Source organism: Erythrolamprus reginae, chromosome 1, assembly GCF_031021105.1.
Source record: "Erythrolamprus reginae isolate rEryReg1 chromosome 1, rEryReg1.hap1, whole genome shotgun sequence".
NCBI lineage: Eukaryota > Metazoa > Chordata > Lepidosauria > Squamata > Dipsadidae > Erythrolamprus > Erythrolamprus reginae.
In genome coordinates, this window is record NC_091950.1 from 345,061,434 (window position 1) to 345,074,765 (window position 13,332).

General features: G+C 38.8%; 1 protein-coding gene across 3 annotated transcripts in view; it reads right to left on the reverse strand.

Moving 5' to 3' along the window:
- Window positions 1-13,332, reverse strand: part of HEATR5B (HEAT repeat containing 5B) — a 63,933-nt gene that overhangs the window by 6,229 nt on the left and 44,372 nt on the right. For all 3 annotated transcript variants that reach the window (XM_070734128.1, XM_070734127.1, XM_070734130.1), the window contains 5 exons: window positions 10,772-11,012; window positions 9,039-9,296; window positions 7,651-7,778; window positions 6,373-6,517; window positions 4,646-4,915 (listed from right to left, as the gene is read on the reverse strand). In XM_070734128.1, coding sequence (XP_070590229.1) covers window positions 4,646-4,915; window positions 6,373-6,517; window positions 7,651-7,778; window positions 9,039-9,296; window positions 10,772-11,012 — 1,042 coding nt within the window. The remainder of the gene's footprint in view (window positions 1-4,645; window positions 4,916-6,372; window positions 6,518-7,650; window positions 7,779-9,038; window positions 9,297-10,771; window positions 11,013-13,332) is intronic.

Here is a 13,332-nt window from a genome sequence, read left to right on the forward strand (position 1 = left end):
TCTATGCCAGAAACAAAGTATTCATTAGTAATTCTATTCCTAGAAACATAGAAGACTGACGGCAGAAAAAGACCTCTTGGTCCATCTAGTCTGCCCTTTTACTATTTCCTGTATTTTATCTTAGGATGGATATATGTTTATCCCAGGCATGTTTAAATTCAGTTACTGTGGATTTATCTACCACGTCTGCTGGAAGTTTGTTCCAAGGATCTACTACTCTTTCAGTAAAATAATATTTTCTCATGTTGCCTTTGATCTTTCCCCCAACTAACTTCAGATTGTGTCCCCTTGTTCTTGTGTTCACTTTCCTGTTAAAAACACTTCCCTCCTGAACCCTATTTAACCCTTTAACATATTTAAATGTTTCGATCATGTCCCCCCTTTTCCTTCTGTCTTCCAGACTATACAGATTGAGTTCATTCAGTCTTTCCTGATACGTTTTATACTTAAGACCTTCCACCATTCTTGTAGCCCGTCTTTGGACCCGTTCAATTTTGTCAATATCTTTTTGTAGGTGAGGTCTCCAGAACTGAACACAGTACTCCAAATGTGGTCTCACCAGCGCTCTATATAAGGGGATCACAATCTCCCTCTTCCTGCTTGTTATGCCCCTAGCTATGCAGCCAAGCATCCTACTTGCCTTTCCTACCGCCCGACCACACTGCTCACCCATTTTGAGACTGTCAGAAATCACTACCCCTAAATCCTTCTCTTCTGAAGTTTTTGCTAACACAGAACTGCCAATGCAATACTCAGATTTAGGATTCCTTTTCCCCAAGTGCATTATTTTACATTTGGAAACATTAAACTGCAGTTTCCATTGCTTTGACCATTTATCTAGTAACGCTAAATCATTTACCATATATCTCTTCTTCTATTCTTTCATTGATATGTTCTATTACTATATCTTCTTTTCTACTCTTTCATAGATATATTTTACTATGAGTATCTTCTCTATAACCTTCATCATGTATTTAACTGTGTGTGTGTGTGTGTGTGTGTATATATTTGTTTTCGTAGATTTTCACGGGTACAGGTATGATGGTCTTGGTATATTCGGGTTTCTTCCCGTGTAGGATTTGGAAATTTCTGGCGACGTTTCGATGAGGTCCCACTCATCATCTTCAGGCTGGTGTTACTGTCCTTGTTCTAAGGCGAACACTGCGAGACCTAAGCTGCCTTCCTTCTATAAATACTGGTGGCTGGGTGTGGTTTGATGGCTCAGCAATTGCCTGCTGTGTAGAAACTTCCTGGTGAGTCAGTGGGGTAACATCTGGGGTCGTTGATGTAGCTGAAGTATGCTGATTAGTTAATGGTTGTTGATTAGGCGTGATATCCTGAGTAGTACTATATATACCTGAGTAATATATATACCCACTAAAACTCTCATTGTGTATTGGACAAAAAAAATAAAAATAAAAAATAAAAATAAATAAACTACCATACTGGACTTTTTTGATGAAATCTTTCTTTCTTTCTTTCTTTCTTTCTTTCTTTCTTTCTTTCTTTCTTTCTTTCTTTTCCTTCTTTCCTTCCTTCCTTCCTTTCCTTCCTTCCTCATTCATTCATTCATTCCCCTTCACATTAGGGCGCAACCCCCCCATTTTGGGTCTAGACCTCCCTGCAGCTTCCTGGGACCAAAAACAGTCTCACGCATGTGCACCCCCTTCCTTGGCAAATACCTGAAAATCAGCCGGCCGGCAGGAGGCATGTGTGCCTGCGTGGTGGAGCTGAGCTGGGTGTCGGCTTGCATGCCCACAGGGAGACACGCCTGCCATAGGTTCACCATCATGGGACTAGGCTTGAGTTTGTGTTTTCTTTTTTAAGAGTCGCTAATTTCCTTAATTTCAGTTTCCGATACTTCCTGTTCTTTAGAACAATCTTTGTTACACCTTTAAAAAAAGGGCATTAACCACATTCGCCTCCTACCACTATTTCTCCATGGCATATCTTTAATGTGCATTTTTGCCATGTGCCTACTTTCCTGTATTTCTTCATATTTAATAGGCTTAATCAATGATCTCAATTGGTCTGTTTAAGTGCATGCATAATCACATTAGTTAGCACCTCCCTAAATTAAACACCTCTTTCCAGCATTCTTGCATAATCTTAGATAAAGATGTAATTTCTTTAAGGAGTTGCTGACAAGTGCATCAATGCACCATGGAAATCATACTGGATCGGATGGCGCTGCCACAAATAGACTCAGTGCCTAATATGGAGGTTCTCCTGCTTGAAGAGAGAAGATGGCAACTATGGCCACAGCCTTTATACAATTCCATATTAGAAACATAGAAGACTGATGGCAGAAAAAGACCTCATGGACCATCTAGTCTGCCCTTATACTATTTCTTGTATTTTATCTTAGGATAGATATACGTTTATCCCAGGCATGTTTAAATTCAGTTACTGTGGATTTACCAACCACGTCTGCTGGAAGTTTGTTCTAAGGATCTACTACTCTTTCAGTAAAATAATATTTTCTCATGTTGCTTTTGATCTTTCCCCCAACTAACTTCAGATTGTGTCCCCTTGTTCTTATGTTCACTTTCCTATTAAAAACACTTCCCTCCTGAACCTTATTTAACCCTTTAACATATTTAAATGTTTTGATCATGTCCCCCCTTTTCCTTCTGTCCTCCAGACTTCACAGATCTTTCCTGATATTTTTTATGCTTAAGACCTTCCACCATTATTTTAGCCAGTCTTTGGACCCGTTCAATTTTGTCAATATCTTTTTATAGGTGAGGTCTCCAGAACTGAACACAGTATTCCAAATGTGGTCTCACCAGCGCTCTATATAGCGGGATCACAATATCCCTCTTCCTGCTTGTTATACCTCTAGCTATGCAGCCAAGTATCCTACTTGCTTTTCCTACTGCCTGACCACACTGCTCACCCATTTTGAGACTGTCAGAAATCATTACCCCTAAATCCTTCTCTTCTGAAGTTTTTGCTAACACAGAACTGCCAATACAATACTCAGATTGAGGATTCCTTTTCCCCAAGTGCATTATTTTACATTTGGAACATTAAACTGCAGTTTCCATTGCTTTGACCATTTATCTAGTAAAGCTAAATCATTTACCATATTACAGACGCCTCCAGGAATATCAACCCTATTGCACACTTTAGAGTCATCGGCAAATAGGCAACCTTCCCTACCAAACCTTCCCCTATGTCACTCACAAACATATTAAAAAGAATAGCACCCAGAACAGACCCTTGTGGCATACCGCTTGTAACCTGTCTCTGCTCAGAATACTCGCCATTAACAATAACTCTCTGAGGTCTACACTTCAGCCATCTGCAAATCTACTGAACTATCCAGGAGTTAAGTCCAATTTTCACTAATTTATCTATTCGCTCTTCATGTGGAACCGTATCAAAGGCTTTGCTGAAGTCCAGATAGGCAATATCCATGGCATCACCTTCATCCAACACCTTTGTGACATAGTCAAATAAATCAATGAGATTAGTCTGACATGATTTGCCTTCAGTAAAGCCATGTTGATTTGGGTCCAATAAGTTATTGTTTTTTAGGTACTGATTTATCCTCTTTTGAGTAGAGTCTCCATCATTTTAACTACAACTGATGTCAAGCTAACTGGCCTGTAGTTACCAGCTTCTTCTCTATTGCCCTTCTTCTGGATAGGCATAACACTGGCCACTCTCCAATCCTCAGGAACATCTCCTGTTAACAAGGATTTGGTTAAACAAATCAGTCAGGGGAGTAGCAATGACAAATCTGAGTTCTTTAAGAACTCTGGGGTGGATGCCATCTGGACCCATTGCCTTATTTATCTTTAATCGTTCAAGTTCTTCTAAGACATCGGCTTCTAAGATCACTGGAGCTGAATCCGTACAGCTGGAATATTGTATGCTAGTTTTGCCTATTCCTGGACCTAGATCAGCGGTGGGCTACTAGATAAAACACTAAACTGTGCTCGCGGCGGCGGCTTGTAAGTGCTTGCGCGGCCAGCACGATTTTGCTTCTGCACCTATGGAGGTAGCAAAATTGTGAGGTTTTTTTGCTTCCGCGCATGCCAAAACACGGGCGCACCTATGGCTTCGTGCATGATTTTGCTACCTCCATAGGTGTAGAAGAAAAATTGCACTGGCCCCACAAGCATGAGCGCAATTTAGCGTTCTGGCTAGTAGCCCACCGCTGACCTAGATAGAGCTGTGATGGAGAACCTATGGCATGCGTGCCAGCTGTGTGAACCCCCTCTCTGTGGGCACATGAGCCATCACCCTAGTTCAGCTCCACTGCACTGGGGTGGGGCACATGCATGGGGTTGCACACTCATTGGGGGTTACAATTGCATTTGCACGCACTTACGCTTTGGGCACTCATTCTGGAAAAGGTTAGCTATCACTGGCCTAGTCAAATGTCTTAAAGGCCCATAGAAGAAGAATAAAACATATCTTCAAATCAATTTTAGTTTTTTATGCTTGTTTTCATCCACTTTATCACCAACAACATTCTGTCCATTATTAAGTGTCACATGCACACTTCCTGAACTCCTGCTGCCTCGCCCTTAAATACGCTCCATGCACTTTGTTATGTTTAAAATTGGGTTTTTTTAAATTAACATTTTGTGGAACCCACTGATTAAATTTTGAGAAAGATCTATTATCCTACCAGCTGGGGAACAAAGAGTGGGTAGATCAGACAGGATGGCAACAGTGGCAGCCACGAGACGAGCACTTTCTTCTGGGAGCTGGATTCTGCTATAAGAATGACTTGGAGAATCTGACATTTTTGTGCTCAGATGCGGCATGTGTCGCACAAGGATAAACATAAGCAGTTCCATAGCAGCAAATACAAGAGATTTTCCTGGCATAAGACCACCACTGTCTCCGCCTTCACCCAGCCCACAGCTACTGTCTTTTTCTTTCGTATCTTCTTCATCTACAAAGACAAAAAAAAAAGGAGTAATAATATAATACGAAATTCATGGCAGACATTTTAGAAAATGCTACCATGTTAAATGCTACATGTTTTTTTGCTTTCCTTTTATCACAAATTTCATCAATGGATATCAAATTATTCTATTAAGAAAAGCTTTTTATTATTTCCTCTACAAATTAAAATAAACAAGCAAATAAAGAAATATATATATACACAAATCTGACATTTCTTTTCTTTTCTGACAAAAAGGACAATAAAAATTGTTTTCAACACTTTGAACAGTTTTTCTTATATTTTGCATGGTAATTCACCTCATACCAATGAAGTTAAAAGGATACAAAAATCACGAGAGGACACCAAGACTTCTCATGAACAATTTCCCTTAGAATTCCAAATAAACTGTCAGGCATATAACTTGGCACTGATCTGTTGTTTTTCTTTTTAACTTTCTTACTTTCTGCTCATTTGTCTTAATTTATTTTACATTTCAACTTATGTACAGCTACTATTGAATCTATATTTTAATTAGCTGAGATACACAAGTCCAAATAAATTTAAAACGTCATATATAACAGCATATTGCAGCTTTTTAGAGCAAAAAGTATTTTATTAAAGATATTTCTTTTTAATCCTGCAAATGTACCTGGACATATTTTAAATACTTTGTAAATTATCAAAAATGAACATCCAGGGGCCAGAGCAGATAATAATAATAATAATAATAATAATAATAATAATAATAATAATAATAATAATTTATTGGACTTGTATGCCGCCCCTCTCCGAAGACTCGGGGCGGCTCACAACAATAATAAAACAATATAGCAGTAAAACAAATCCAATATTAAAAAACATATATAAAACCCCAGCAATTAAAACCATACAGCACATACATACCAAACATAAAATATAAAAGCCTGGGGGAGGATGTCTTAGTTCCCCCATGCCTGGCGATATAGGTGGATCTTAAGTAATTTGCGAAAGACAAGGAGGGTGGGGGCCGTTCTAATCTCTGGGGGGAGTTGATTCCAGAGGGCCGGGGCCGCCACAGAGAAGGCTCTTCCCCTGGGGCCCACCAAACGACATTGTTTGGTTGACGGGACCCGGAGAAGGCCAACTCTGTGGGACCTTATCGGCCGCTGGGATTCGTGCGGTAGAAGGCGGTTCCGGAGGTATTCTGGTCCACTGCCATGTAGTGCTTTAAAGGTCATGACCAACACTTTGAATTGTGACCGGAAACTGATTGGCAGCCAATGTAGGCCACGGGGTGTTGCAGAAATGTGGGCGAATCTAGGGAGCCCCACGATGGCTCTCGCGGCCACATTCTGCACGATCTGAAGTTTCCGAACACTTTAGTTAAGCCAATACATGAGCCAAGATGACAGTTTTATGTAGCCTATTTCATTATTTCTCTAATCTGGACATCTGTAACATGAAAAGAAACAGGTATTTCTTACTCAATGTATTTCTTTTTTCTTGTAAATGATCTTGAGCAGCTCTTATAATCTGTTGCACCACTTCCGTAACCAAGAGTTGAACTGAAGGAGGATTGCAGGTCAACAAGAGTCGATGGAGCACGCTCAGAAGTTCAACACCAAGTAGCTTTAAAAATTAATTGTAAGCACAGATTCAAAAAGTGACATTTGTGATGTTCTATCCCATTTTTTAAAATACATTTTATTCGTTTATCAAAGTATAAATGCAATGAGAAATTTTAAAAAGTAAAATAGCAAACTGAGAAATAAAAAGGCACCATCTTCCAACTCTCTTTAGCACAGTAGACAATAACAATATTGCAACCTCAACTTTTTACTTTTATACAACATTATATACTAGCCACTTCTGTAGCAACAAGCCTATCTAATCAAAGCAAAAACAAAATCAATGTTTCATTTTTCCCCCATTGCAAGCACAAAATCTGGATGCAATTTTCAAACAGAAACAAAAATTAAATGTATTCTCTTCTTTAGATAAAATAATCAATTTAACTATCTTGGCTTCTCCATGGTGTGGGGAATAGTATATGCTTCTATTTATTCACTCTTCTTTAACCATTAATTTCCATTGGTCAGACATATAACTTGGCACTGATCTGTTGTTTTTCTTTGCAACTTTCTTACTTTCTGCTCATTTGTCTTAATTTATTTTACATTTCAACTTATGTACATTTGCTATTGAATCTACATTTTAATTAGCTGAGATACACAAGTCCAAATAAATTTAAAACTGCCCCGAGTCTTTGGAGACGGGCGGCATACAAATATAAATAATAATAATAATAATAATAATAACAACAACAACAACAACAGCAACATATATAAAAGTGTATTGCAGCTTTTAGAGCAAAATTTTCAATGATGCAATTTTCAAACAGAAACAAAAATTAAATATATTCTCTTTCTTTAGATAAAAGAATCAATTTAACTATCTCGGCTTCTCCATGCTGTGGGGAATAGTATGTGCTTCTATTTATTCATTCTTCTTTAACCATTAATTTTCATTGGTGGTTTTTTTTAATGCTTTGGTTAATGTTTTGTTATTAAATTTCCAAAATAACGACCTGTTATTTGATTACGTTTTTCTCTTAATAGTTATTAATAAGAACAATAAGGGAAGACATCCACTAATATTTCATAAATGTTTCCAGACCATATTCCTTTCATTTCATTTTCAAATAATCTGTTCAATTTTCTGCATGCTTAATGGACTACAACAATAATCTGTCTGCAACATACCTGATCTTCTGCAATATGCGTTCTAGCACAAGAGGAATCAAGTAAAGTGTGCACTGCTTGCAAACAGGACATAACATGTTCGACAGGCTCTTCTGGTCGAGGAGAACATAGAAACTGTATGCTAACACCTGGGAAGCAAATTACATTAGATTTATTAATAAAGTAGTATTTTTGCAGATTTTAAAGCATGGATGAAGTACAGGTCTTAATAGTTTTTAACATGCAAAAGCTGTAATATTAAATCTTGAGGTTTTTAGTTTCAGCAACACAGTGTTTTCACATACTACAAAGAAATTGAAATCTGGATATACTTGAAACTAGCATTAACCTAAAAATAATAATCCTGTTATTTGGCTAATGTGTGATAAAGCAATGGATACACTACAAGTAGCCCTCAGCTTACAACAGTTGACTTAGTGACTGTTCCAAGTTACAACGAAGCTGAAAAAAGTGATTTATGATTGTAATTCACATTTATGAAAGCTGCAGCATCGCCATGGTCACATGATTTACATTGGGATCAGAGACGGGTTCCTCCCGCTTCGGACCAGATCGCCTGAACCATTAGTGACCCGCTGGTGATGTAATTTTGGTGTCATGGATCCAGTTTTGTCTGTGCCAGTCTCTGCTCACCACCATCTTTTTTTTCTGAATTTTCAGCCAATTTTTCTTTGTTTGGATGACTTCTTCTTGTCCTGTGCTTTGAAAAAAAGCCCTCCTGCCCACCCCTGGGTTAAAACTGACCTTTATTTCTTCACCTGAAGCACAGCTGATGTTTCAGACTGAATCCACCTTCTGAGCAAGTCAAATCGCACAAGGGGACATGTGTGATTTGAAATGTTGTGATGCAAACCAGTGGCGAAAGTAAGTGGAACCCACCTTATTTGGATGCTTGACAACTGATTCACATTTATGACAGTTGCAGTGTCCCAGGATCATGGGGTCACCTTTTGCAATTTTCTGACAAGTAAAATCAATGGGGAAACCTGAAATTGCTTAATATTTAACATGCAAAAATGGGTGTGTATTTAATGCAGCGTAATGCAGGCAAATGATGCAGTTTAACTAGAGTATGATTTCAAGGCTTTGTCTCTTCCCATGCTATGGAATAGATCTCATAAAAGCAGACACCTCCCGAAGGTAAGCAGAAAATAGGAACTAGCAGCCTGGTACAATAATACGGCTGAATCATTGTCACCAAGGGTTCGTCTTCATCAGGCAAAACAACTGTCTATAAGTAATTCATCAACTTCATTAACTCCCTTAACAAATGTGGCAAGGTAAGTCATAAAATGGGGTAAAACTCACTTAACAAATATCTCACTAAAAGCAACATAGATTTGGGGCTCAATTGGGACCGTAGGTTGTAATGGACTGAAAAGCATTACCTAAAATCAAATGCATTCTATCTTTATTTATTTCTTGCAAAGTTTTGATAGAAGGTGGAGTTTCTGACGCCGGGTTTAACATAATGGGTGTGGCGTGCTTTTGTGGAGGTGTGGTTGCTGAGGCATCTTCTGTTGTTTCACAGGCATTAAACCCTGTACTGTTGAGCCATAGCGCAACTGCATGTAAAATTGGGGTCCAAGAATTCCGATAATGCAGTCTAGCTGTATCAATAGTCTCAGGAGTGTAAAATGCTCCACCTGTTAAAGAATCATAATGCATTTTAATAAGGGATAGAGACAATAACAATTGTACTATCGTTTCAATACATTGTTTGTAAAATATCCCTTAAGACCCAGAGACACCTGATCCCTCTTGTCTGGATTCAGAAGACAAACAGAGCTGGACCTTCTTGGTTTTTGGATGGGAAATAGTTATGAATATCACACTTATAAGCTAACAAGAGCTATCAAAAAATAACCTAGAAGGCAGCAATGGGAAATTACTGCAATATCAGGTTATTCTCAAGAAATCTACACAGTTCTGTTGACTCATACCAAAGTCAAGAGAATATTTACAATGCATGGTTCAAACACCCATTTTAGATAATCAGAGATTTCAGCATATATGTAAATATTTTCCCTGAGTCAGTCCGGTCACAAAGTGTCCAAAAAGCTTTTGGGTGGCAGATTTCTTCTCAAAAGTCTCTTGCTTGATTGGTAATGGAGTTATTTGCCATTTCACAACACATGGCTCAAGCTGGCTTGTATAGGTCCGTCACAATTTCAATCCATTATGGGAAGCTGGCTCTCCAGTTTCCTCAAGATGACCGAGGACAGCACCAGAGTCCAACAATGTTAACTGTGAGCCATCTACAAATGGAGCCTGAATTGTGCCAATGGCTGCAAGCTGATGGTGCCAAATTCTCAATTGCAACAGTGGAAGGCTGTTCCCAGATCTCACAAGCTTGTTCTGACTCCTAAGTGGTTTACAAACAGCCAGCAGAAAAATCAATTCATTGAAATTGTGAGAGACCAATTTGGAATGAAGAAGATGGAATGAGCCATGAGGCACAAATGAGGTTCAACGAGGTGTCCCAAAGAAAAAGGCTAAGCACCACAAAAAGCCCCATAACCTAGCAAGGTCCACTGTGACTAAGCACGAGAAAAAAGAAGCAAATAGAAGTACATTACAAAAACAAATACTGTGAGAAGAAGTCTTGTGGCAAGAAGTGAATGATCAAATGATAGCTACTAATACATCTGGACGCATTAGTGATATAATGTAAGTATCTGTAGCTTGTATAAAGATATAATTCATAATATAACTGCTTAGTTTGATTCCAGTATATCATACGGATTGTCAAATTAACAGAACAGTTGAATTATTGGTATCACTTATGTTTACCAAATTGCTTCATGCATGAGGACTTGAAGATTAAGGCACTCTTAAAATGAATTTCAAAGCAATATGTTTAAAGAGGTGGTATAAAAATGTTGCTGATACACTAAGTTTACTAACTTGTAAATGGCAGGTTATAAGCAATTAGGAATGATATTTTTGATGCAATTTCCTTCTCCGCCCAAATGCTTTTGACCAAAAGTAATTATTGCACCCTTGCATTTTTGCAATCTTCTATCATGTCAGAAAGGACAGCAGAGCAAATGAATGGATAATGTTGAGCTTTCTGCCTTGTATCTTTGTAACTGGATTTTGAATAAACTCTATGCCTTACCGTCTGGAGGAAGCTGACTTGCAAATTCAGCTGGTAATGTCAAAAGGGCATAGTCTTTGAGGGCAGCTAACCAGAGGCGGCTAAGAGTGGGCAGCTCTGGTTGAACAAGAGTTATCAGACTATCTGGTGGCAGCTCATCTCCCGTGCCATAATCATCGTCGTCATCATCTCCTCCATTTTTTGCTGCTTTCTTTGGTTTGGTCTCCGCTTCTTTTTTAATCTTCATAGCTACAACATATACCTTTATGTAAAATTCATGCAACATATTATTATGTGGGTAGGGAATATAGAATATGACATATATATCATTAAACTGACTATATATTGAACTCTGATTACTTAACAAAAAACTTTAAAAAGAGAATTTAGGTACTGATCTGAATTAATTTTACTAGTACCATTATATATACAGTACTGTAAATACAATTGAATAACAGAAAAATTTTAGTAATCACAAATTCAGGGGGTGGGATGCTGGAGGTTCAAGGCTTTGGGAGAACCTCTAGCTAATATTCTGTGCAGTTCGGAGAACCCCCAAATCCCACCCGCACCCCTTCCCCTCCCAGGAGTCCCCAAATGGCCTGTTTTGGATGCAGGGTGCGCGTGGAGACTCAGGGAGGGCCAAAAAGGGGTGTACCAGACATTTGGAAAAGCAGGAAACAGGTCTGTTTCCAGAGGTCTATGGAAACCGGGGTGGCTGTTTTCATCCTCCTGGAAGCTTGAGGAAAGCCTCTCGAATCCAGTCAGGCCAAAAACGCTCCTCCTGCCATGGTGTAAGAGGCCAACTAGGCTATGCCAACCATGCCCATGCCCACTCAAGCAAGAGAGAGAGAGAAAGAAAGCAATAGAGAGATAGAAAGAGAGGGAGGGAAGGAGAGAGAGAGAAAGACATAGAGGGAGGTAGGGAGGGAGAGAGAAAGAGAGCAAAAAAGAGAGGAAGGAAGGAAGAAAAGAAAGAAAGAGGGATGGAGAGAGAAAGAAGGAAGGGAGAGAAAGAGGGAGGGAGAGAGAAATAGACACTACTGAGTCAGGTAATGAGTTCCACGCTTCGACAACTCGCTTGCTGAAGTCATATTTTTTACAGTCAAGTTTGGAGCGGTTAATATTAAGTTTGAATCTGCTGCGTGCTCTTGTGTTGTTGCGATTGAAGCTGAAGTAGTCATTGACAGGTAGAACGTTGCAGCATATGATCTTGTGGGCAATACTTAGATCGTGTTTTAGGCGACCTAGTTCTAAGCTTTCTAGACCCAGGATAGTGAGTCTAGTTTCGTAGGGTATTCTGTTTCAAGTGGAGGAGCGAAGGGCTCTTCTGGTGAAGTATCTTTGGACATTTTCAAGGGTGTTGATGTCCGAGATGTGGTATGGGTTTAAGTTTAAGTTTAAGTTTAATCAGATTTGTATGCCGCCCCTCTCCGCGGACTCGACAGATGAACTGTATTCAAGGATGGGTCTGGCAACTGGACCTCTTGCTAAAAAAATTTAAGCCATCCCTGGACAAATGACAAATGCTCTGATATTCATTCTCACCATATTCCAGAAAAATAGTTCATTATTTTGACTGTTTTGCATTCAGAGGAGAGAGCCTGAGATAAGAATGTTACCTAAGATCAGCCAGCAAGTCTGTACCTGCAAAGTATTTCATTTAAAAACTTAGCATACCATGTCAAGCTAGCTCACAATTATTGTGTTTTATATATGCGTTACATTCTCTGCAAGAAATGAACAACTCTAACATTTCTTAGGAAATTTACATGGACTTAAAGCATCATGGAAGTATTTTTCAATTTAATTTAAAGGCTTGACAACCATAAAGTTTTAAAAAAGAATCAAAATAGCTGTATTAGAAATTTTAAATGAAAAATTATAAGAGAAAGTCCTAAAAGAGCTTAGGAATTTGGTAGGATCTCTACATTAACTCTACAGTACTGCAGGCCACTAAAGCTGACTGCTATATCTGCAGGTCAGCGGTTCAAATCTCATCACCGGCACAAGGTTGACTCAGCCTTCCATCCTTCCGAGGTGGGTAAAATGAGGACCCAGATTGTGGGGGCAATAGGCTGGCTCTGTTAAAAAGTGCTATTGCTAACATATTGTAAGCCACCCTGAGTCTAAGGAGAAGGGCGGCATTAAAAAACCCCCTAAATAAATAGATAGATAGATAGATAGATAGATAGATAGATAGATAGATAGATAGATAGATAGATAGATAGATAGATAGATAATTAATACTTTATAGAAAAGCGTGAGTCTACCCTGCCACTGCTATTTTTTTTTCTTAGTTCCCAAGATCTCTAGCAGGGGATCAAATTTTAAAGGATTAGCATGAAGATAAACTAAGTTCAAACCTAAGTGTAGACGAAGTACTTTTCCTGCGACTAAATAATGAAAGTGGCCACTTTATAGAGGTTATAAGTTCTAAGAAACCCAAGATGCCATAGAATCCATCCAGGATCGAAAATCTGGGAAGGACATCTCAACAGGCTTTGAAAAAACATGGCACAAATTCAGACTTTGTCTTTCAGCCGACACTCCCCCCCCCAAAAACCAACAATTTTGTCCTT